Genomic DNA, 26189 nt, shown 5'->3' on the forward strand with positions numbered 1-26189 from the left:
GGGCTATATAAGTTATAGTGTTAATTAGAAGGCAATAGAACCCTTAGTATGATACAATAACAATTTTACTTGCGTATGGGTTTGAATATGGTGGTGCCTTTGAATATAGGCTAAAAATAGGCCTCAGTCATCAGATCGAGAAGTATGAACTAGCTAGATCTAAGCGTTGAGAGACCTACCTATACGTTACAGAGTATAAGCCTAGAATCTATATTAATGTATGGGTGTCTCCAAGTCAGATGAGTCCCTACATAACACATTATCCATACGGTACGGACAAGCTGAGCCCGAGGTAGGAGTGTAACATTGTTAGGAGTTGACTGAGCTCTGAGTTCTGGCGGAACATGGATACTGGTACTGGTATCCGCATCCCAGCTAATGATGGCATGAATGATGCACTAACAATAACACTCACAGTGGTTAGATCTACATCACAAATGAAACACGGACGGTGACATTTATTGCCATGTTTGCTTACCATCTGGAAACGAAGCAAGTTCAGATCTGCGGTTCGATTGCTCTTTTATTGTCAGGCGACGTCAGGCTTGCGAGGACAATTATGCACCCTCAAAAACAGTATTTGACAAGAAGCGAATCCTCGATTGCTGCGGTCGCGCCGGTCGAAATAAAGGATGAAAACAAACCCCCGCTCGAGGTCTCCAGTTCACACACATACACAAAAACACACACAACGTATGTGTACGTAGGCTGTATGCACGGAAGTCCTGTGGCGCGCCGCCTCTATGTCAAAGGAAATTACACCGAGCTATGCCGTGGAAATCATACTGAGTATTCACTTCCGGGATAGTAGTCTTTTACTAGTATCTCAAATTTTCATTAATTAAAAGATCCAGACTGAAACACTTTCCGAACAATTTTATTACTAATTTACTTTATTAAAACAAAAATAATCAATCTTTTTTAATATTATTTGCTTTAAAGTGAGGTCAAAACTGTCAAAATAAACTTACATTGATTATAAAATATTTTAGGTATCTGAAATTAAGTCTAATTCGAAAGAAGACGGTGCCGTGTAGACTAGAGCGCGCAAATAACAAAACAACGTGATACCATTTCTATCCATGGCGGCTCCTCCGTTTGGTTCTACAGCTAGGCCACAGCTAGACAGAAAGATCCGTCTGTCCGGAAGACTCTTTTTATATTTTGCCATTAACGCTGTCCTCTGTATACGGAGGGGATCCGTGAAGCCAGACGCAGTCTCCGCGGAACATTCCCCGACGGACAGATACAGACCGATCTTTCGGTCAACTAGGCCACAGCAATCCAATTGGCAATTGTATGTCAGCTAATTTGGCATGAATGCAATTTGTTCATTTTGTCATGACTGATTTGTAGCAACCTGCTCTCAGCGTAAGTATAAAGTCCTTTGCAGACAAATTTTGGAGCCAGTTTGAACTTTTGTTTATCATGTTTTATATGGACGATCCCGGCCTGGTTAGACAGAATTTCAGAAAGATCCGTCTTGGTCTGGCCGGAGGAGGAGTCTTTTATTTTATGACGTTATCGCTCTCCTCCAAAGACGCAGTCTCCGCGGAACATATCCCCGACGACGTTCGACCAGATACAGACCGATCTTTCGGTCAAATCCCTGGTATGATCGCGATCGGTAGAAATGATAAATATTTAATCAATCAGTGTTAAAACCAAGGCAGGGACTGTCACAGTACTACTAGTACTACTCGGCATGCTCAGTCATGTCGTTATTGTCAGTAGAGTTCCATTAAATGTACCCCCCCCCCCCCCCCCCCGCTATCATGTTTAAAGGTAGCCCGACCAGACACTGTTACGCTATGTCGCGACGTACCATGTACAGCGACTGGGCTGTGTATAGTTAGTTTAAAGGCAAACCATGTGCATTGATGTGTGTGGTCATGAAATAACCTGGTTTCTTGATCTGCACTCTTCTCTGTCAGTGTCCACCTCGGCTCGGCTGAAGTTCAGTTGGATCCTGGACGAATCCAGCAAGATGGAAGTGGTCCCATTGTCATCGACGTCGCTGGGACCTTCCTCCCATCATCACCAGCCCCCTTTACCACCCCAGTCATCTGCCTCGCCCCAGCCTCCACCAGACGATCACGACTCCCTGCCCCACGTCGAGGCCATGAGCATCTTCAGAAGGGAACTCCAGGATCTCCTGGACGAAGACGCCCTTCTCGACAACTTGCCGCGCGACGTCCGCGCGGAGGAGGTCAATCTCCAGATTGCCCTGGAGCACGGTCAGGCCATGACGGTCAACGTGCGACGAGCGGATGAGAAGATCATGCGTGAGTGAAAAGTTTGGGCGAGTTGCTTTGGAAAACTTCCAGCATGGTGATGTAACAGTATTAACACAACCTGCCCATAATTCGAGGTATTTCGACCACAATGCCATTCAAAACTTGACCACCTGCTACACATAGAAACTAGCTATGATGCTTTTGCTCGTGGTCGAACCTTGGCACGGGAGGTCAAACCTTGTTGCAAGTGTTGATACTTTTAGCAAATGTAAAGTTCTGGATTTGAGATGGTACACTCCGGGAAAAAAAAAAAAAACCCACCTCCAATGTTATCCAAATTTCCATAGCTTTTGTGAAAAGGAAGTTTGTCTGTACTTTGTACTTATTGGTTAATTGTGAAAATTCTGGCAACCTGCTGTATTAAAGATGTACTAGTACCTCTGTTTTAATAGTTTTAACATGAGTAATTTTTCGTTGCTATGGAATTGAAACCAAAAGCAGAATTATATCACATTTCACTGACAAGAAGCAAGGTGGTGATGTGGCTCAGGGGCAAAAACGCTTCATCCCTCAGGACATAAAATGAAGGACCTGTGTCACATGTCTGTTGAAGCTACAACTGGTGCATACATGCATATATACATTTTAAAAGATCCCAATTCTTTCATTCATCGCAAAGGACTTGGTGCTAATCTCGTGAATGGGTGGTCTATTCACATCCTTGTGCTATAAACACACCAGAAACTGGTCAAATGATGCAGACTGCCCAGATTCTTCAGGTGACTGGACCGATAATCACAAAAGGCATCAACCAGGCACATTGTGCAATATAAAGAGGATGGAGAAGAACAGTGACAAAAAGAAAAAAGAAGAAGTGGAGAACCAAACCATGTGTCATGTTTAGATTTAACCTACGCTGCAAATGAATACTTCACAAGCCAGTCATATTTCATGGTTTAAGGAGCCTACATGTATTTACGGTGTAGATGCAACAACAATTCAAATAGTCAAAATGCTCTTTATAAATGGGTTTTATTCAACTTTTTTCCTGTCCATTGCATACCTGTACTCCATCACCACTGCAGAATTAGCCACAACATTGTTGATAATGGTACATTCGTACTGGAGTATTTGCCAGTGGTTTAGCAACTGCAAAAATTATGATTTTTTTTTTTTTTTTTTTTAATTGAAAAAAAGATAAAGGGTTGAGAAGCCCTGAGAAACTTGGAGGCACAATCCCCAAACATTGCTCCACCTAGAATCAAATCAAAACCATTATAATTTTGATTGCAAGGCAGACATGCTACTAACTCAGCCACATCACCACCCAACTTTGGAGGTGTAAAGGGAATTCAATTAGAGTATCGGTATTAGACCAGTCAGTGAAGTTGGCGAACTATTACCAGTAACCCATACCTGGTAAAGACTCTGTTCCTCTCATACACAATGGGTCATCTGTCTTGATGATACACAGTGGTGGATCCAGAGGGGGGCTCACCGGATGCGCACCCCCCTCTTTATTTTTGATTAAAGTGAAAGAAATGAAAAGAAAAAAATGGGGGTGGGGGAGCGTGCGCCCCCTCTTTAATTTTGCAAAGGCGCCTTCCCTTTACAGAATTTCTGGATCTGCCCCTGATACAGACTGTGTTGTAGACGTGTTTACTAAGATTTTCAAATTTAATGGATGTTTCTGCCATCCTGAATTTGTAACGAGCTGCTCTGTAAACCTGCATCTCAAAAACACTTTATAATTTGGAATCTAGTTTGCACACATTAGTTGTTGCTATGTATTATGTTAGGCAAACCCTGGATATTAAAGCTTTGAGGAACCTTGTAAAAAATAATTGTTGTCAGAAAGGCATGCGTAAGATTTGAATTAGTGAACAGGTCTTTTGGCATTATATTTTTGCTTGAGACCGCAATTGATGATTCGCTATCAGAAGATTAGGACCTGCAGCCTTATTAGAACACATTTGTTAGCCCTTCTTCCTTGTGTTTTTGATTCCATTTTGTTTTTATTTCATTTTGTCCACACCAGCCATCGTTGTGATGCAGACTGCGACGGTCAGAGACTTGAAGAATGCCATCAGGCGATATATTGAACTCCAGCAAGATCGTGACGGGACGAAAAAAAAGCTCAGCTGGTGAGTCGTAACGATCCTACCCACATCTTGAGCCCATTTCACAAGTCAGGGGTCTAGCATCACTTGTTGCCATGGAGACTGCAGTATCCTGGAAACTTACAATACTGTCAGCTAGCATTAGCTGTGTTGCCATTTTCATTTCGTGAGCAAAAATGAAAAAAAAAAACAAAACAAAAAACAAAACAAAACAAAACATTCTTCATTCTCAGTCAAAGATTCATTTCCGATTCATCACATTTACCGGTAAGCAGTTGTACTAAAAGGCAATCCAGGAGTTATGAAGACATAGGTGTAACCCAAACTCTTATTCCTGGTTCAAATTTCAGCCTGCAGTTGTGGGGAGGGACAATCCCTTGCACATCCTGTTGCACATAGTCCTGTAGCAGACCAACAGGGAGATGGCAAAGCAGCTAGCATTTGCCAACATTCTATTCAATGATAATGGCAGTCATCTTTATGAAACAGCCCCCACTGGGCCACATTCCATGATAAGACTTGCAGATATTATTTGTTACAGTTATTGCCATTGCAATTATAGTGATAATAGAAATTATCTATACTGATTGGTCAGGTGCTTTCTGCCTCCCATAGTACATGTAGCTGCCATTCAAGCAGCCTCCAAGCATTGCAGACCTCACTGTTCAATTCACAAAGGGGCTTCAATTCAACTACAGACTTTCATGTACTTTCTGATTGCTTCCTTGTCGTTACCATAGCAACATGAGTCATTTCAATCTACAATATTTTATAAAAACATTTTTCTGAAATGGCACAATAGGCTTCATCTCGACAATGACTCACAATTTTGCTTTTAGGCAGGACTGGACACTACCATTTTTCAGTGGTGGCATGTTCTGGCCACAGAAATTTTGATGGCCTAAAGAAGAAAAACTGCATTGTCCCAAAATAAAAGAAAATATTTTTAAAAATCATCCAAACTGAATTTGAGCTGCCCAATCCGGCCATCATAAGATAAGTGAATAGAAATTTCATGTGCCATTAGACTACTGCTATTTGTTGAGCCATGTTTTAGGCTAAAGTGATTGCATTACCGATAGTAACAAGCTACAGTAATCACCTGCAGTTGTTTGGTCATCATTTACAGTGGAATGCTGTGATGATATGTTGCAAGTTAGATGAACATAATCATATGCAAAAAAAGTACTACTGTAAAAGTGGATATTTTTGCATGACTAATTTTTTGCACTCGGCTCGGTTAGAAGAGTTTTGCGTGTTTGTAATTCCACGAAATCAAGAAAGTAAGTACGGGAACATATGGCAAGCAAAAATTTTGGTGTGCTTTTATTTTCGCACTAGTTTCTGGTTGCGCAAAATGCGCGAAAATTTAAACACCGCAAAAACTTCCACTTTTACAGTTTTAAGTCACCTGACCCGCAATCCTTAAGTATTTTGATGTCACGTGCCTATTGAAGAGAGTTGGGCTGGATACAGAGTTGAATATTGATTTTTGTGCTTTTTTCCCCTTTTTTTGTCCATTTTGAGGCTGAAAAAGATGTTATTGAATATGTAATAGTTACATTAAAAATTTGCTCTTTTAGAAAGATGTGTAGCAAAGTTCCATGATGGTACAATTGGAAGAAGATGGGAAGAATGAAAAGGGGGCAGTTTGAAGTAAGTCTGATAAGTAAATGCCTCTGCACGCTGCGCATGGTAACGGCAATGGTCAAGGTTTGTGCTATAGTGCTCTGAAAAGAACCATGTCTGGTTCTGTTAAAAAGATCAGAAATTCGGTACAAGATCACCTAAAATTTTATTCTTATGTCAAAATCAAGAGCAACAAAATCACCAGTTGAAGATTTCTTGTGCAACAGAATTATTAGCAGGGAAGTGATATTGTAACCAAACCAGACATAGTTCTTTTTGGCGCACCATAGGAAAAAAACAACAACAACCCAAAACAGGACCATTACCGTCACCTTGCTTGGTGGGGCAAGGCTTGAAGACTTCTCAAATGTCACCCTGCAGTGCAGGATCATCGTACAGCTGGTCCAGATGACAACAATAAGAAAGTACAATATTAAAAAAGAGGTATTACCCTGGTATATCTCCAGTGACCTTCCCTCGAGTACGTATTAATGTGTAAATATGAATTTTTAATCTGTCTTTATGGATTATGGTCCCTTCACAGGAGATATGTCTGGAGGGCATTCTATCTGGCGTTTGACAGTGAGAAGCTGACGGAGGACCGGAAAAAGCTTAAAGAGTAAGTTTCCTAGATGGCATCCTGGCAGCTCTACCAACTTATGATCGCTGGCTGTGTGAAATGACAGCATATGATCCTGATATTATGATCACTGTTGAATCAAAACTAGTGAGTACATTGCACTGCAAATGCAGAAAGCACCAAGTTAGAATGTCTTGACACTTGTACACCCACCTCATGAGAATGTTTTTAATGTGGGATGAAGCAGTAACAAACTAAATAACATCTTTTGTTTAATTTCTTCTGACTCTAATATACATACATCAGGGCTTTTTTTTTCCGCTCTGATGGCAAGCTAGGACCCCTGATCTTTAAATCTTAAATTTTGGTGGCCCCAAGAATAAATGTAAACTGCCAAAAGTAAAAGAAACACAACAATCCATGGTCTGGTAAAAAAGCCAAAGTGATGCTGTCGCTCCTGTACCGTAGGTAGGCATGGTTTTGAAATTACAACTAATTTTGAGGCTGCTGATTTTGATTTAACATCATATATCTTCTTCTTTTTTTTGGGGGGGGGGGGTGATCTGTGCTTAAGGCCCCCTCACACCTGAGTGAATTGCCTGAAATATGACTTGCAATGGCTGGCGAAAGGCATTTTTTGAAAAATCGTTTTCAATGGTAATTGATAGTAAATCATATTTACCCTTCGTGTTTGGGTTCGTACACCTTCTGAACTAACAGTTGCGATTATTCAAATTCGCACGGGATTTTTGAACATGTTTAACATTTCCCAACGAATTGAAAAATCGTCTGTCATTTGCTTGAATTTGCATCTCTTATTTAGTCTGCGGTAATCGTTCGTTTATTGTTCGTGTGCTATTGTCACGCATAGTCCCTCATCACGCTTTTACCAAGGTGGACCGATCTCGAAAGAACCCTAAACAAAGCAACACGATGACTAAATATGACTTGCGCATAGAAACGAAGATACTATGCCAAACGTATTTTCGCTTGTCATCTTCTATGCGAAGGGAAACCAAGATTGACTTTTACTAAATTTGAATAGCGATGCATACATGAAGGCAAGTCTAAGAGATACTATGACAAACCATGGAGCTACCAAAAAGATGGAGTAACAACGAAGGCCACCAATATTACGTAACCCAACTACGAGCGGTCAGTTCTGACAGACTTCAAAGCACCGCACTCGCTGGGACGGCTTAACTCGTCCCGCAGGGGATACTTTGGCAAACGATGCTCCGAGCCGCAAAAATGACGTCATACTCACCGACATTGCACATACAATATAGTGCTGTATCGAGTCGAAAACTCGACTTGCAACAACATATGGCTGCGCAAAACTTTGCTGAAGACCACGCGCATGCGCATAATATCCACAGGCAAAACAGAGGAGATACCGAGTGCAGTGCACTTCGAACGAACTGAATTGGCCCATGAACAGCGAAGGTACTGTACAGTGTATTGTCGTCATGCTTTGTGACTGTGGCGAGTACATACCCTAAGAATGAAATTCTTAATAAAAATCCCTCACATTTCTCCACATATTTCAATATCTGTCCGTAAAGCTGACATTTGAAACTACAATCTTACGTAAGTGTTGACTGCGTACAATTGTGTACATTTTATCTATACCGTTGTGAAGCCAGCTGTTATTTGTCTTTGTGTTTGTTCGGGACAGCGTGACGGCCATTATTGATCGTGTCGAGAGTGCAGTGTTTGTTTACATGCCGGTCGTATCATATCGTGATTTACATACTAAACGACGGTATGACATGTTAAACAATTTGTTACACTGCAGATTCACTATTTGTGGCTATAATTAATTCAGAATCATGTTAAATCGAATATGCTCGAAGTCGACGGGGCAGTTGCAGCTTGTGTAGTCCCATGCATTGACGTTCCATGGTGGAACCATGGAGCTAGGTAGCTCCATGGTAAGAACCAGTTTGCGAACGCGCTGCGGATGACGTCATTGTGCGTACGCACTGTCTCATCTGTCATCGCTCTCGCTCACGGGGGCTTAGCGAGGATTACTTTTTATGAGTCGGCTTCGAGCATCACTTCAAAAGGACCCCAACCGTTGTTACTCCATCTTTTTGGTAGCTCCATGGACAAACTATGGATTGTGAAGTGATACGAATGCGAGCGAATGACCTGACGAAAAAATTGGTGAATGCTGAGCTGCTCTCTGTGACCAGCCACTCACTTGTCCTGCATCTTGGCCTTGGCCTTTCCCTGCTTTGCAGCCTCTCTCTCTGCAGTGGCCAGATCCCATCATTGTCATCTATGGTCTCCTTCATCTGAAAAGACATAATAACAAAGGAAACATAAATACATGAAATGTGACAAAATATTTATAAAGGATTATTCATTAAAAAAATAATTCATGTATACTTTTTTTTTAAATAATACTTACACTTTTCACAGGATCCTTGTTGGTGGTGGGCCTCTCCCGCAGGTATGCAAACTTGGTGAGGACCCAGTTTTACTTATAGGGGAGATCCTCCAGAGCATCACCAGACTTGGTCTTTGCCAGCCTGGTGAAGGTATCCCTCATCCCCTTCCACCATCCCTCGATGTCAGTCACTGGAATATAAAAAATATTATATTGATATTATATTTGTATCATATAGATTATTCAGTGTTGCATTGAAATATACTACTCACAAAAAGTTTAGGATCACAAGGTAGTTCTGTTCTGTAACTTCATGCTACTGTGTCTCCTTAGGTTATTGCTGGGAATGTGTAACCATATTTCATTAAACACCTAGTGATAACTGTTCAACAAAGTCTGTTGTGTCAAATGCATCTTATCGTTTACTTTACACAACCTTCTATCAGACACATGGGGTCAAACATCCATAAAAATGAGGATTTTTAAACATCCATGAACATGTTGAATGGGATGCAAACTATTAAAATCATACACAGTGTGTAAAATCAATGTTTTATAAACATATTCAGAGATTTAGTGCTCATTTTGTTTTGCCTGGAATTGGCAGCTCAACATTTTATCAACTTTTCATAAATTAAAGATGATCCTTAATTGTTGTGACTAGTATGAGATATTTACCTGAGACCCGGACAGACTGGGACAGTTGCTGTAACAAGGACTGGTGGGCGTCCCGGTTCCCATAATCCTTGTGCCGAATGTCCCACAGTGACCGATGGTCCTTAAAGAACTCCACCATCTCGTCCTCATTTCCAGCATGTGGTATGTCCTTGCGATAGTTGGACCACTCGCTGCCATCCTTCCTCTTTCTGCCACCAGACTTGGGCCCACCATCACCGGTTTTCTTCTCGCCACCACACATTGTCTGACTGTAAAAAACATGAAGAGAAACACTTATTATTATAATATAATATTATTAAAATAAATTATTGTAATAAATACATCACAAGTTTCCAATAATTGTTAACCGAATTGTAATATTACCTTGTGCTGGTGCCTGGTTGTGGAGTAGCATCTCCATCCTCATCATCATCGCTGGCAGCATCCTCTTGATGTTGGCGTAGAGGTGGCGTTGGAGACTGTGCGGGTGTAGGAGACCGTGACTGTGGACTGGCAGACTGTGATTGTGCCTCTGCGGGACTGTCAGGAGGAGGTGGCATTTCAGACTGTGGTTGTGAGCATTCCGAGGTTGTGGATTTCTTCCCGCTTGATGCAGTCTTTCGTGCGTTCCCTCTGCCTTTGCCTCTTCCTTTCATGTTGCGTGGATGATTTCTCTGGCCGCACTGAAATCTGGACGGAACTGGTCGCTTTTATACTCCCCGAGGAGCGCGCACACACATACGAGAACGCCCGATCTATTCTTTCGTCTTCCTTTCCAATCGCACGCCAGATCAAACCATTGCTCATTGTTCATTCTTCTTATCAGGTTATATCAACCCTTCGCTCGCCTTCGGCCGCAATTTACTCAAAGAAATGAACCGAAAAATCGTTATCCTTCGCATGTCATATTTATCCTTCGCTTACTGTTTGTTAATCATATTTGACTTTAGTTTATAATTGGATGATTTGAAGGCAATTTTATTTGAAATTGTTGAATTCGCGCACATTTTGTGCGTTTTTCCCATTCGACCCCTTCGTCCCCCTACATTCGCTCAGGTGTAAGGGGGCTTTTACTCAGTTGCAATTACTGGATACTTTGAACATGCATTCCCTTGAACACATATGCAGAAGAGAATTATTAAAAACATTTTTCTCCCTTGTACATTTTCAGACATTGCATTATGAAATGAGCTATAACTAGTACTGTAGAAGTTGTATTTCTCTTCAATGGTTTCAATTCTCTCACTAGATATGGCATCAGGAACCGTGCTGAGGTAACGTTTGTGAAACGGCTGCACTCCAAGGCTGCTGGCCACTGAATCCTGATTCGTTTTTGAGCGAACTTTCAGCTCCTGAACGATGTGTGGCCATCACACCAAGCCGAACGACTTCAAGATGATGTGCAAAGAAGTATCATCTGCTGGAGATGTACCGCGGAAACGTCGCTATTCTCTCAAAAGCTGCACGTCAAATCTGTCGTTTCCTCTGCAGAAGTTGTTCAGCGGCACAATGTTCTCTTCCACGGCAAGCGCACAATGGCTGGAATGCTGCTGTCTCCTGTGACAAGCTCACCAAGGGTGGAATTTTACCTTCTGCAAAATGTTTCTACTCTTCAGAAACTGTTTTGTCTTCTCTAATACCGTGGTCGAATGGTTTTGGTAACATTTTCCATTTATCTTGAGAGTGAGCCTCTGATGTGCTACTGAAGTGTCAAAGCAATGTGGACACTGAACACTGTTCCTTTGTGTAGAAATCAGTTGGAAGAAATTGATAATTCAGTTTGCTATGAAAGGAAATCAAACTTCTGCAGCTGGTAGTTTTTGTGTTCTACAATCAAAAGACCAGATCCTGCTTAGAATGCTGTCCCAGCAATGATAGACAAAAATCCTGTCTTTTCGTAATAAAAGTAATAATGACTAGAAAAGCACTCATAGACCTCTGCCAAGCGGCTGATTCCACTTATTATACAGGCATGCTGAAAATTGCCAAATTTCCCAATGTAGATTGAAGCCTTTTGTTTACATCATCAGCTCCCAGCTGTGTGGGGCTCGCCCGAGCAGACATGCATTTTAGAGTGTGTAGGCAAACCTCAAATATGTGCAGCTCGAACTCCAAGTTCATTGACCCTATCTCTACCCTATCTATACCATTGACCCTATCTCTCAAAGATCAAGAAATCCTTCAAAAATCCATAAAAATTCTGGGATTACTGCCAAAATTTAATCATGTGTTCCTTGTGGCTTTATCAACTTTTCCTAAAAGTTATTGACATTCAAATCCATTCAATACAACTTTCTGAGTTTTTTTTTTTTTTTTTTTTTTTTTTAACACAGACAAACATACCAACACTGATGAAAATGTAACCTCATCCGTTGGCGGAGGTTGTAATAATGTCTTCTTTATCCGGGGTAGCCCTGTTAGTGTTGACTCATTATATGTGTACCTGGTATGTTTAATAGGTTCCCAAAATGTAGACAAGGGTGTCTGCATTCATGGCCTAAATGCATGTCTACTTGCATTATGCTCACCAGAAGTGTAACTTTGATTTAAAAAGTTTTTTTTTTTTTTTTTTAGTTTTTTTTCCTAACAATATCCATTCTTTTTCTTTATCAGAATTGCATGTATTTTTGTCTCATTTACCTTTTCCAATACAGTAGTGTGTTTGTCTTGCTACGTGTGTAAAATTAAGATGTACATGTATGTAGCAATTGAGGCTTACATGTAGCTCACTAGATTTTTACTTTTGCTGACTCACCCTTTTCGGGTGCCCTCTAATAGTGTATAACATTGAGATTCCAGTCCAGAGTCCAGAGCATGCTCTATTTATGTATCACAACTGATTGATGTTTCCCATTTTTTAAACTCTTTATGTGCTACGTTCGCACGCCCGACTCAGTCGATGGCGTGCCAACTTCGCATATTCTCCTGAAACGCACAATCCCACCCAAACCAATCGATAAATCGCCAAAAGCCACACTACAATGAAAGCGTTTATCGCGATTTCATTCCTCTCACAGTTAGCTTGCATTTTATATGGTGATTAACTAGCAAGCCGTGTTCCCTACTGTATTTGTGTGTAAATTCTAAGTTTTTGCCAGTATTTTGTGTGCAAAAGTCATGCCTTTTTGCAATAACGCAGTTCATCGCATTTTAAAGAAAAGCAATAACAGATTAGTCATACAATTTACACCAAAGCAAAGCTTGGCGTTTTCTCTACAACTTTGCTTGCTACACATCCAGCTAAATAGGAATCTATAAAAGTTATATGGATTCAAAAAACAGAATATCTTCCCAAAGCATGTCAACGTTGGTGTCTCAGAATAATGTGGCATGCAGGTGGTTAATACCATTGCAAATAAAGAGTTAATGGCACATGTAGTTGACTGTGGAAAGGAAAAACATCTACCCTTGGGACTTCTTTCACACAGGGTGATAACCAACCTGTCCATGTGTTGTTGGCGGACACAAAGAATCTAGGTAGGGGCATCGAAGGTGGAATTGAGAAATGAACGGGCTATAAAAGACAACGAAACCTCATAATTTAGCCTTGCATGAGGGATTGATTTTTTCATATTCATAGGGGGCAAATCCCCTATAAACATAATTTTATCATTCCAAGTTTTGAAGGGAACATTGTATTGAGTAAGAGGACAGATATATTTTTGTCTTGATAATTGTGCTGACAGTGATAGTGATGTTCACAATAATCCATTGTTTACCAGAAAACAGCTGAATTATGCAAAAGTCAATAATTCAAACAATAAGAACATTTTAACAACTCTGGAAGTTTGTGACTGCCCTAAACTTATGTGCTTTGTCATGTTATGCCATGTCAATTTGGGTTGATATCACCATAATATTTTGTAAGGAAGTTATTGAAAAGAGTTGGTTCATATCTGAATTAAATGTAAGTAATGTGCCTCACAGAGTATGCATTATTAAACATATTTGTCTTGCTCTTTTAGTACATCTGAAACAATAAAATGCGAGTACATACCAGTAAATTGCTTACATTGAACATAACTAAGTGATTGCACATTTTGCTGCATTTCCACTGTTCCCAGTGATGTCAGGTGTGAGGTTAGGTGGGAGTGGACAGTCAAAAAGACAAAATAGAGTATGGTCTAGTCGTCAGCCTGGTGGTCACTTGTGAACATGCATGACCATGACCCAAAGCAACGTTACTGGCTATTGACAGGATACCACTGGATGATGATTTGCATACATTTAAAAGGGTGGAGCATACAGATGGTATTACAATTCATTATTTTGTTGCTAGGTTGTACATGTAGAGACAAAATTTTCCAGAGCATCATGTGCTGCTCCCTCAGAATACATGTAAGTCAAGCAATTTCTTCTCTTTTTTTTTTTTTGGAAGTCGTTCAGCACAAGCATTCATTTATTCATCAGTCACTCATTGAGTGGGAGATATACACTCTCTTTAATATACTGCACAAGAAGATATGTGAACTTCATCTTGTCATAGAGACAATAAACAACCATCTTTGTACACCTACTTTACATCACTGTCTGGTGAAGTTCTTCAGGAGTGTCATATTGTATGGTGGTTGAGCGTGAAAGGCACGCTAGTGTCCTCAAAATGTGTCATTGCTGGAAACCATCCAGTTACAATGTATTAAAACAAATGTATGCATACATGTATGTGAAATTATATATTTTTCAGCCATAAATTTCCATATAAGGAAAGAAAGCTGCTTGTCCTCAAGATTCCGCTTTAAAGTTTCTCTGAAATACAAATGTTGATTTGTGTAAATTTATGATACCCTCAACATCACTTTTGCAGTGAAATGAATGTATCTAGAAATATCCCATACATTTTTAACTAATTTTTCTTCTATTTTTCTTCAGATTATTTGGATACGCCCCACAAAAATCCTTCTAAACCAATATTCCTGTTGTGACCTCATCTGTTGATCACTGCTGAAGTACTGATATGTTCAACAAAATACATTGCCAATGCACCTTCCCCTTGACTCAGCATAACTTGCATATTTCTGTGACTAACAAAAAACATGGCGATGGAACATGCAAGTTATGCTGAGTTGAGGGGAAGGTACATTTCAATGTCTTTGGTTAAACGTACTGTATTTATTTAGTACATTATCATTGATTGACAGATGAGGTCACAACAGGAATACTGGTTTGGAAGGATTTTCTGTGGGCATATCCAAGTAATCTGAAGAGAAATAGAAGAAAAATTAGTTTAAAATATGTAGAATATTTCTAGATATTCGTTTCACTTCAAAAGTGATGTTGCTGAACTGGCTTATTCTGAGCTGGCGTTCGCATGAATTACATTCTGTGAACTTTACTGAAACTCGATGCAAGAAAGAAAAAAAGGTCAAAATATGCAAAATTTTATATTCACTATCTTTGACATTTGACATTTATTGAAACATCTCACAACTAATGATGCTTATAAACATGCAAGGACATAATGCTTTACACTTGGTAAGTAAAGATCAAAGTGAAAATTAAATATTATTTTGCACCATATTATCACATGTTGAATATTTTTCTTAAATGTTGGCTAGATGACAGTTATACTTACTTGTAAATTACCTAACGGGCACAGTTTTGAGGGTGTACAATGTTTGTAAGAAATAATGTGAGCAAAAGGGAAAATGTCGATTTTGATATACTAGATTATACATAAATGCAGAAATGTGGGGGTAATTATTATCCTCATTGAAATGAAGTAGACCTATCTTTTAAGCTTTACTTTTTAAATTCTTCTGCTCTGTAAAATTCCGCCATACTTTACAATAACACTGTTGTATTATCTAGAGTGTATATTTTCATTCATCAGAGTAAATCGGGGAAACCTACATATTGGAAATTCAGAGGTTTGTCTTTATGATGAATATTGAAGGTGAGAACCTTTATTTTTTTATTTGCAAAAAAAATAATAATAATATATATATATATATATGTATATATATGTTGCGACACGGATTGTCGCCCCTACACGGATTGTCGCCTCCTGCTCGGGGCGACAATCCGTGACGGGGGCTGGCGGCACGGATTGTCGCCCCCTACACGGATTGTCGCCTGGCGACAATCCGTGACGCTTGTGCAGTTCCCAGTTTTTGACCTCGAAGGCGACAATCCGTGTTGGCAAAAAATTTGTTGCGACACGGATTGTCGCCCCGTCACAGATTGTCGCCCCGGGCTAGGGCTCAGGGTGGTTCCTCCCGTGTTAAGCTTTGGTGGGATGGGTATGACTGGTAAGTTATACGTATGTGTGTGTGTGTGTGTGTGTGTGTGTATTGTGAGGTGCATGATATGTGATGTGTATGATTTGTTGTGTGTGTGTGTGTCTGTGTGTGTGTGTAAATGTGTGTATGTGTGTGTGTTTGGAGTATAATAATACAATATGTAGAAACTGTGTATGTGTGGTGGTCATAGTGGTAGTGGTTTGTTTGTCTGTGTGTATACGTGTGCCTGTATGCTTACGTGTGTATGTGGAATATAGCGGCGCTACTGTGGCAATACAAACGCCTTCAGAGTGTATGAGCACGTGTTAAAAAAATTCACACCAGCGTTGATCTAAAAATAGTATGGGTGTGTGAACCAATATCAGCGGTGAGGCAGGCTAACCAATATCAGCGGTGAGGCAGGCTAGGCGAGAGAGAGACCGAGAGAAAATACATACGAGGGAGGTACCCTCCCCAAATGTTATTTGTCTTTGTTCATTTTTTACTGCAGTCATTTTCTTCCATCAGTCTTACAAACTAGAACGTCCATACCACTATTCTTTGTCCCAGAATAGGTTTGGCATGCTTTATGCATGAGCGAATAATTTCCACACGCCACAAAAAAATTGTCAATCGTTAGTTGATTTTAATACAAACAAACACCAACAAACACTCAAACAAATCCTCATAATGCAAATAAACCAACTCAACACTTTTTTCCTTGATATTCATTGATTTCATTCAAATCATTCATAAATCGACTCATTCTGGGTGTAACATGAAAAAAAAAAGTTACAAATGGCAATTCGAAACAGAAACAACTCCATTTGTCAATTTATACCACAAATAATCTCACTTCAACATAGATAACTCGATTATAGACCAACCCTACCAACAATTTCTTCACGAGAAAGTTTTGACATGTAGGGCCCTACCAAACCTATATTCCTTGAAAACATTAGTTTGGATCATGTAACACCTTCTTACTTACAAGGGCATATACATAAAAAAAACCACAAATACATTACACGAATCTAGAATGAAATCAGTCATAAAAAACCCGACCACCCCCTCCCCTCCCCATCCAGAACAAATCTAGGGCCTACATCTATCCTAAATATTAAAGGGAAGATAAACCCAAAGAACAATGTGGATTGAGTGAAAGCAGCAACATTAGTAGAACACATCAGTGAAAGTTTGAAGAAAATCGGACAATCGATGCAAAAGTTCGTTATGAATTTTTAACGTTTTGGTGTTGGAACCGCTGGATGAGGAGACTACTAGAGGTTGTGACGTATGAGTGGACTGCGATATCAAGAAAATATAAAGAAAATACTACAAAAATCCATTTTTCATGAAAATTACAAAGTCCATCAACTTGGTATTGACATAAGTTAAGGGTAGCAATTATTCCCCCTGCTTTCTGAAAGCGGTTGGTCCACTGCTCTTTCATAATTCTAGAAAAGTGAATTTTTGTTGAATATCCTTTATATTTTCTTTGTATTGTTGTCCACTCATACGTCATATCCTCTAGTAGTCTCCTCATCCAGCGGTTCCAACACCAAAATTTAAAAAAATCATAACTTTTGCATCGATTGTCCGATTTTTCTCAAACTTTCACTGATGTGTTCTACTAATGTTGCTGCTTTCACTCAATCCACATTGCTCTTTGGGTTTACCTTCCCTTTAAATCCTACCAACATCTGTCATACCATTTATAACTATCCTTCTTCAAATCCAATCCCAAACCCACCAACCCCTGATTAAACAAAACCTAAATCATCCCACACCCACATTCACGAACCCAAATACACACACACACACACACACACACACACACACACACACACACACGAAGGTTCCGTTATTCCGAAGTTTCGTTTTTTTCCGAGGCTTCATTTTAATATCCGAAACACACAATTCCTTATACCTAAAGGTTCGTTGATCCAAAAATGAAATTCGGAATAACGAACCTTCGGAATAATGAGCCTTCGGACGAATGAGCCTTCGGGCGAATAAGCCTTCGGACGAATGAGCCTTCAGAGTAACAAACTTTTGCAATAACGAAATGTAACCCCCTTCCCACATACCGACGCACACCCGAACCAATACCACATTCCTTCCTGATGTAACGATTTCCCAATGTTGATAAATAAGACATAATGAACCGTATGCAGAAAAGCAGCATCTGCCCGCACGCAAGCTCCACTCCGAATTCATAATTATAATCTGCCAAACAAACTCATCAAATTCAAAGCTGCTGATAAAATCAATATCAACGTTTATGCCAGCAACAGCTTACTAGGTATCCCTCCCCACGCGCAGCTAAAAAACACATACGCAAAAAACTGACATAATAAACACATTCTTCCATCACACACACACACACACACACACACACACACACACACAAAAGGACACTAAATTATTATGTGCACGCGCACATACACACTTCCTTGAAACTTCACCATGACTTTTTACATGACATATTTGCATGGATGTAGCCATGTAAGTTATGTGTTAGTATTTCAATGACTATGTCCAGAACGATATTACCCAGCAAAATGTGCTTTGAAGGCGGGCGACAATCCGTGCCGCCAGCCCCCTACACGGATTGTCGCCAGGCGACAATCCGTGTAGGGGGCGACAATCCGTGCCGCCAACGCCCGTCACGGATTGTCGCCCCGAGCAGGAGGCGACAATCCGTGTAGGGGCGACAATCCGTGTCGCAACATATATATATATATATATATATATATATATATATATAAGGCGTTGGCGTTCCATGCCAAAGACCCGGGTTCGAGTCCCGGCGGAGACCAATTTTTCAACTCTTGCGCTTTTCTGAAAAGGAGGAACAGTAAGAGGAATAATAATGTCAAAGCTACGCACCGATTTTCTCCTTCCTTTCTCATATCTCACATATGCAAAATTATCCAGGAGAAGCCAAAAAAGCTGTTGTAGTGGTGACTTCTTTCACAAAAAACATTATCCCAATTCACCGCTACGTGATTCTGAGAAGATCCAGCTGAGGCACGCGGCTCAAGCGGCTGGTTATTATTCATAACTCTCTGCCCCAAAAAGGAACGTGTGCATAAAGTCAAAAGAGTTGAAAGGTTGGTCCGTCGGGTATTCGAGCTTGGGTCTGCCTGAACCGCTATGACGTCTCCGTGGCCGAGCGGTTAAGGCGTTGGCGTTCCATGCCAAAGACCCTGGTTCGAGTCCCGGCGGAGACCAATTTTTCAACTCTTGCGCTTTTCCGAAAAGGAGGAACAGTAAGAGGAATAATAATGTCAAAGCTACGCACCGATTTTCTCCTTCCTTTCTCATATCTCACATATATATATATATATATATATATATATATATATATATATATAGTAATAAGATTCAACTCATGAGTATTCAAAGCTTCTGACGACTCGATAATGAAAAATGATAATTATTCACCCGTTCCTGCTACATACATTGTAACATTCTAAAACACACGCATGGATAAACTGGCTTTCTCGAAATCCAAGACCACTCTTCCTTTCTTAAGAGCAACTAAATTAAACATGCATTGAATTACCCTGAACTCTTTACATGTCGGAATAATCTGCATTGAGAATTGGTATTATCATCGTAATCATTACTTTAATCATAATCATTCTGCTATCACCTTTAGTACATGTAACAAATAGTAAGTCCTACTCAGGTCGACCACTATATATCTACTCATTGTATATACTATCACTATTTTGATCACCATCACCTGTTAGAACTTATTCTAATACTACCACTTCTTTATTTTATTGACTACTACACTGTATTACTGTCACCATTTTATCATGATGAATACTATCATCATGATGATACCCATAATCATTTCGCTATCACTTTTACGACATTAAGTACTGCTTCTACAACTATACTGCTGCTGCTGCTACTACTACTACTACTACTACTACTATTACTACTACTACTACTATTACTACTACTACTACTACTACTACTACTACTACTACTACTACTACTACTATTACTACTACTACTACTACTACTACTACTACTACTACTACTACTATTACTACTACTACTACTACTACTCCTACTACTACTACTACTACTACTACTACTACTATTACTACTACTACTACTACTACTACTACTACTACTACTACTATTACTACTACTACTACTACTACTCCTACTACTACTACTACTACTACTACTACTACTACCACTACCACTACTACTACTACTACTACTACTACCACTACTACTACTACTACTACTACTACTACTACTACTACTACTAGCTACTACTGCTACTACTACTACTACTACTACTACTACTACTACTACCACTACTACTACTACTACTACTACTACTACTACTACCACTACTACTACTACTACTACTACTACTACTACTACTACTACTACTAGCTACTACTGCTACTACTACTACTACTACTACTACTACTACTACTACTACTACTACTTCTACTGCGGTTTCCTACTGATATATATATATATATATTTTATAATCACTATAATTCTTATCACCATTGTTATATACAAGTAATGACCTTCGACCATCGTAAAGCTAATTGCTAATTGACATCGAAACATTGAGGGCAAGAGCTTGCCGCTTGATGATAATTTGTTGTTGCTGTTTGTTTTTGTTTGTTTGCTGTTTTGGGGTTCAGAGGGTTTGAATGGATCTTTTCGATTTCAAATGTAAGCAAACATACAACTCAAACTTCATGCGAAGGCCGGTAAGTTTTATAGGTTAATTCTCCCCCCCCCCCCCCAAGTTCCTCCCGCTTCGTTTGAGTCGTGCATGTGTGGCTGATGAGATGCTTTTTTTTTATTGAATGCCATCATGGCTGAGCGAGATAATACCGGTATTTTGAATGATTTTTCAAATGATTTGACCAGACGTACGAAATTCACGCACCAACGATATAATTTGAGTTTGAGTGTCTTTCATTCGTAACCACACGTCACTCACTTCACTAACTTGTGTGAGTCCGTGTAGTTTAGAAATCATACAATGTGGCATTTTGCTTTCCTTTTCTTAATTTGCTAATTACATTTGTCCTTGTATATCCTATTGTGAGCCATGCACATGATATTATCGTAATATCTGTCATCTCATCTCACACTTTTACCGTTAGTTCTGCGGGGGCGGAACCAGCAATTCCGTAAAGGGGGGAGGGGGAGGCGACAAAAAATATTTCTGGTGCCACTTCCAGCTTTAATCAGCAGATAAGCAGACAAAAAAAAAAAAAAGGATCACATACTTGTTTTTCTTCATTTCCGGGTTTCATCGGTTAGCAAGCAAAAATAAAAACAAAACAAAGCAAAACAAAAATAAATAAATTCAAAAAGGGGCGCACCCGCCCCTTTCAGTTTTGTTATTTCTTTTATTTACAAGAATATATATATATGTATATATATATATATATATATATATATATATATATATATATTTTTTTTTTTTTTTTTTTGGGGGGGGGGGCGCCCGGTGAGCCTCATGGATCTGCCACTAGCTGAGTGCTGGGCCGGTCGGTGAGCGCCATAAATTAACAGACTGGCTTGCATACTACACTTATAACAGGTTCGATTAATGTTTTTCTTTGTTTGGAAGTCACGAAATAACTCGTTATAGCAGTGGTGGTTATAAAAGTTATTTCACAACAGCCAGTCTCGCTATAACAGTAGTGTTATACATAGACCTGTGTGGAAGGAAAGCTGGCACTACGAAAGTTTCCTCGTTATAACCGATATCTCGTTGTAGCACTATTTATAGCTGTGCTCGTTTTTAAGGATTTTCCCCCTGTATAGGGTGACGACGCACATCCGGAAAAGCAACAGATAAACCACGATTTACCCAGTCACGTTTTCTCTGAATGTTTATTTTTCTTTTCTTTTCTTTTTTTTTTGACATTTTGCGCATAGAAATTTTCCGATAGGGCCCTACTTTGGTAAGTAGGCCTTCATTTGAATAATGGAAAAGTCCCGAAACAATAACACAGAATTGCGTTTGTTGAAGAGCGCTCTCTGTCTCCCTCTCTCTCTCTTTGCAAGTTAGATTTTTTTTTTAATATAATCAACGTGCTGATGTCGTCTTACTTTTTTTAATTGAAGATTTCCAAGATATTCCACCAAAAGATTAAGTGTACACCCCATGGTTGAATTTTAATTCTACCCCCCCCCCCCCCCCACGGTAGTAATGGCGTAGTTATTGAACGGCTGGATATCGCCATATACTGCCATGTGTTACAACAGGACAAGGGGATGCCAGAAAAGTAATTAACTTAATTCGTTAACTTCTTTAATAATAATTACGATTCTCTCAGTTACTGATCAATTCGTTAGAAAATAGGGTTTGACAATTCGGGAGGAAAAAAGATGAAAAGATTGTTATTCTGAAGGTTTCTTCATCGAAAAATGAAAAGAAAATGCTTCCTTATGAATATTCGGAATTACGAGTCTTATTTCTCATACGGATCAAGAAACCCTCGGAATAATTACGAACCTCATAACTCTCTGCAGGGGCGGATCCAGGAATTCTGTAAAGGGGGGGGGGGCGTGACTAATATTTCTGGTGCCACTTCCGGGTTTCATTTAATTTTTTTTATTTCTTTTGTTTTTTACGAAAAATAAAGGGGGGGGGGGCGTGCGCCGGTTGCGCCCCCCCTCTGGATCCGCCACTGCTCTGTGTCATGAAAGCGGACGCAAACAACTATTATGGCCCCGAACGCATGTTAAAAGTTCGAGATGACGCGAGATATAAACAGATCGATTTAAAAAAAAACGATTTCTCTCATGCGCAGGACAGGTATTTTTCCCCTCTGAACGGCCGCGTCGCGAAAAACTAAAGCTCCCTATTAAGGACGAGATGGCGGTTACAATATCTTTTCGGATACATTGCATTACATTATATTATATTATATTATATTATATTATATTACGTTACGTTACACTACCTTACGCTTCATTACATTACATTACATTACATTACAGTACATTACATTACATTACATTACATTACATTACTTTATATAAAAATGCATTTCATTACATTAATAGACAACGTTCCGAGGGTATATTAAGATGAAATAAAGCGAGCTAGCAAGGAAAAAAAAATAGTGCCTATGTGACCACCATCAATATAATCATTATGAGAAATACACTTGAGGAAAATTAATGTAGAAAAACTCTCATCCTTATTATGAAGAAATGACATGTCTTCCGAACTGTATGTTTCAAACCATTTTTATCATGATGATTTTCTTAGGAGTGATTCGTATGGCAGAATGTCCTAATAGACAGAACTTTGTTGACTATTATATACCACGCACTATAACTCCTTACGCTCTCAGGCGCATGGAAATCATATTACCATAAAAAATGAAATAATGAGGGATATCTCAGAATTAGTATACTGTCCTCAAAGATATAATTTCACATAAATATGCACATAAACGAGATCTGCTTCTAGGTCTTTAGGGACAAAAATAGAAGAAAATATAGAAATACCTTTGAAGTAAGTATATGCGCTGGCGTAATATACAAAGTTGTATACAATCTCCAGATTAAACCGGGCAAAATTTCGTTTTATAGTAGATACTCAGAGGATCATTACCATAGCATTAATCTCAAAGAGCAATGATAGGATTAGATTTATTGTTTGCACACAGAGAAGTTTTTAATAAATTCAAAATTCGTGATTATTCGCATTTTTAAGAACTTGGTAATGAACAATAAGACTCAATCTGCTTGTTCCCACTGCATAAATTGCAGTATGCACTCGAATTCACTGTCAGTGGGCTTAAAGGTCCAGTTTACCTTTGGGAGCAGTCATTTGAAAAAAGTTCAAGATATCGCCTTTCATGCATATGTGGAGATCTGTTGTACCACAAAACACCCTCCCATATAAAAGTTTTGCAATTAAAGCCTAAAATATAAGGAGATGTCAGTATTTGTCTTAATAAACCGTAACTGTAGACGGTTCAGTCTGGAAACATTTTTATTATAACTATTGTACACAATTTGTATATTTAACAATACTTGGCATCGGTTTTACTGATTCAAATTTTCACAGTGGTTGTTTCTATCCCTAACTCACATTTTAGAACTATTTCAAAGCACTATTGCTGGGTTTTTGTTTCAGCTGCAAATGGTAAATTATGACTTTAAAAGCCAAGGAGAAAATTCTAATTCATAAGTAGGACGGTTAGTGATAGGAACAACCGATGTCACAAAGATATGCGAACACTTTCGCAAGTTGGAATCTACCCAGAGAATTCGGATCATCATCATGATCTTAACTGCAATCAAGATCACTGTACTACCACTCTGCTACTACTGCTACTATTACCACATTATTGTCATCACTGTCAAAGTCGTAAATTCTTAATTGATGTCATGATTTATTGTAAATGGAGTTGTTGCTAGTTGTTGCCTGATGAATTAGTATTTATTCAGTAGTGAATTAACTCAAGAGTCGTATACTACTTGATTAACGTTTGATTAGCGCTTAATTCAAATAGCAAATTGGTATTCTGAGAGATTAACAAAAAGTCGGGGATTTATCAATTACCATGACAACATGCGGTTTAGCGGGAAAGTCTTACGTTTGCGCATATCAATGCGCGTGCATCTCTGAGAGGACTTAATACAGAGTTGATGACAAATTGGTATTATGAGAGTATGATTAACGGTGAAAATTAATTGAAAACTTAATGATACCAAAGAATGCCATTTACTACCCCCGGTATCAAGCAGTACAGCGTGTGTGGGTTTTTTTTTTTTTCTGTAGCCAATAACGATGTTTACCGTCTTCGGTTATTGAGGAGCGGTTGAATCTTGTAGTCAAGAACCCTGTAGAATTTGGACAAAAAAATAGGCGATTTCGAGGAATTTTGTCATTTTATGTGAGCAAAGAAGATGAGATCTTCGAATGCGTAGGCGAGGACTTGTAACTGCGTTGTAATCAAAGACCAGTGTGCGCACGGAGTTCCTTGGTTGCACTTACTGGATGCGGTCGTGGGGGGGGGGGGGGTGGTGGTGACGCGCATTATTTTAGGCCCATATACGCGTCTGATTGGGTGGAATAACAATTAGATGTGAGGAACGTAAGAAACTTATAGGGGACTTAATCAAAAAAGTTAATTACGTCATCAGAATACCGATTTGCTATGATTAACTTCTCGATTTGATTATGAATTTAATTACACACTTAATCAAGACCTCAGAATACTAGCCCAGAATATTACATTCTTTAGATCTGACGTGAACATTACGTTCGACTTAATGCATCATGAAGCCCACATCTGCTGTCACTCTTCGCAGAATGAGTGAAACTTCCAGTATCCATCTGAACCCAGTCCTGTCCAGACACCAATATAACTGACGTCCAGTGGCTGCGGGTCGGTCCAATTAAGGAGGGGAACCTCGTTACCATACCTACCCATCATGAAATGCCCCTGAACGAAAGTCAGCCAAAAGCGATCGTACGTTGATTTGCCAGATAGGATCGGGACATTGAGATCAGGCGTCACGTAGTACGCTGCAGTCTTGCAGTCATACCAATATACGTCACCATCACAATCTCGTTGAACATCCACTTGAAAGTTGTTAGATGCACCTATAACTGCTCATATACACACGTTTAGGGAGTTAGGAGGAGGGGATGGGGTAGCCGGATTTGGGGGGGGGGGGTGGAGGGGGGGGGAGGGAGGGGATGGGACAGAGATTTGCAAATGAAGACGAACATTAATGGATTTACTCTTACCATCGTTGTGGAGACTCAGTATGACAGGCTGTTGAATTTGGGGTCATCCCACTAGACCGACACCCACGAGTCATACAGCCCACAAGTTCGACATTGGAAACAGGTTCATGAGTCATACAGCTCACGAGTCATACAGCCCATGAGCTCGACACTAGGCAAATAAAGCCCGTGTGTTCGACACTAGGTAAAAACTGCCCATGAGTTCGACAGATACAGCACGGGGCTTAATGTGTCGGTCTCGTGGGCCTTGTTAGCTTATAGTGTGGAACTAATAGGCTGTATGACTCGTGAGCTGTATAACTCATGGGCTGTATGACTTGTGAGCTGTATGACTCTTGGGCTGTATGACTCGTGGGTGTCGGTCTCGTGACGTGCACCCGTTGAATTTTGCCGACTTGTTGAATAGTGTTCGCAGGGACGGTTTGTTGTTGTTGTTGTTGTTGAGATGAGGGATTCAGACGTAACTTTAGGAACCACTTATAAAATATTAAAGAGCTGTAGGAGGAATTCAAATCTTATTTGACGAAAATCAGTTTTAAAATGGCTGAGGTATCCATAAAAAT

At 39.6% G+C, this 26189-nt stretch overlaps 1 protein-coding gene across 1 annotated transcript; it reads left to right on the forward strand.

The window, feature by feature from the left end:
* Nucleotides 1-344: 344 nt before the first annotated feature.
* Nucleotides 345-10937, forward strand: LOC140240247 (U11/U12 small nuclear ribonucleoprotein 25 kDa protein-like). The gene is made up of 5 exons (XM_072320035.1): nt 345-360; nt 1935-2285; nt 4276-4381; nt 6531-6605; nt 10868-10937. The coding sequence occupies exons 1-5, from the start codon at nt 345-347 to the stop codon at nt 10935-10937; spliced, it is 618 nt and encodes a 205-aa protein (XP_072176136.1).
* Nucleotides 10938-26189: the final 15252 nt, after the last annotated feature.

The sequence above is a fragment of the Diadema setosum genome, chromosome 16 (genome assembly GCF_964275005.1).
Source record: "Diadema setosum chromosome 16, eeDiaSeto1, whole genome shotgun sequence".
Taxonomy (NCBI): Eukaryota; Metazoa; Echinodermata; class Echinoidea; order Diadematoida; family Diadematidae; genus Diadema; species Diadema setosum.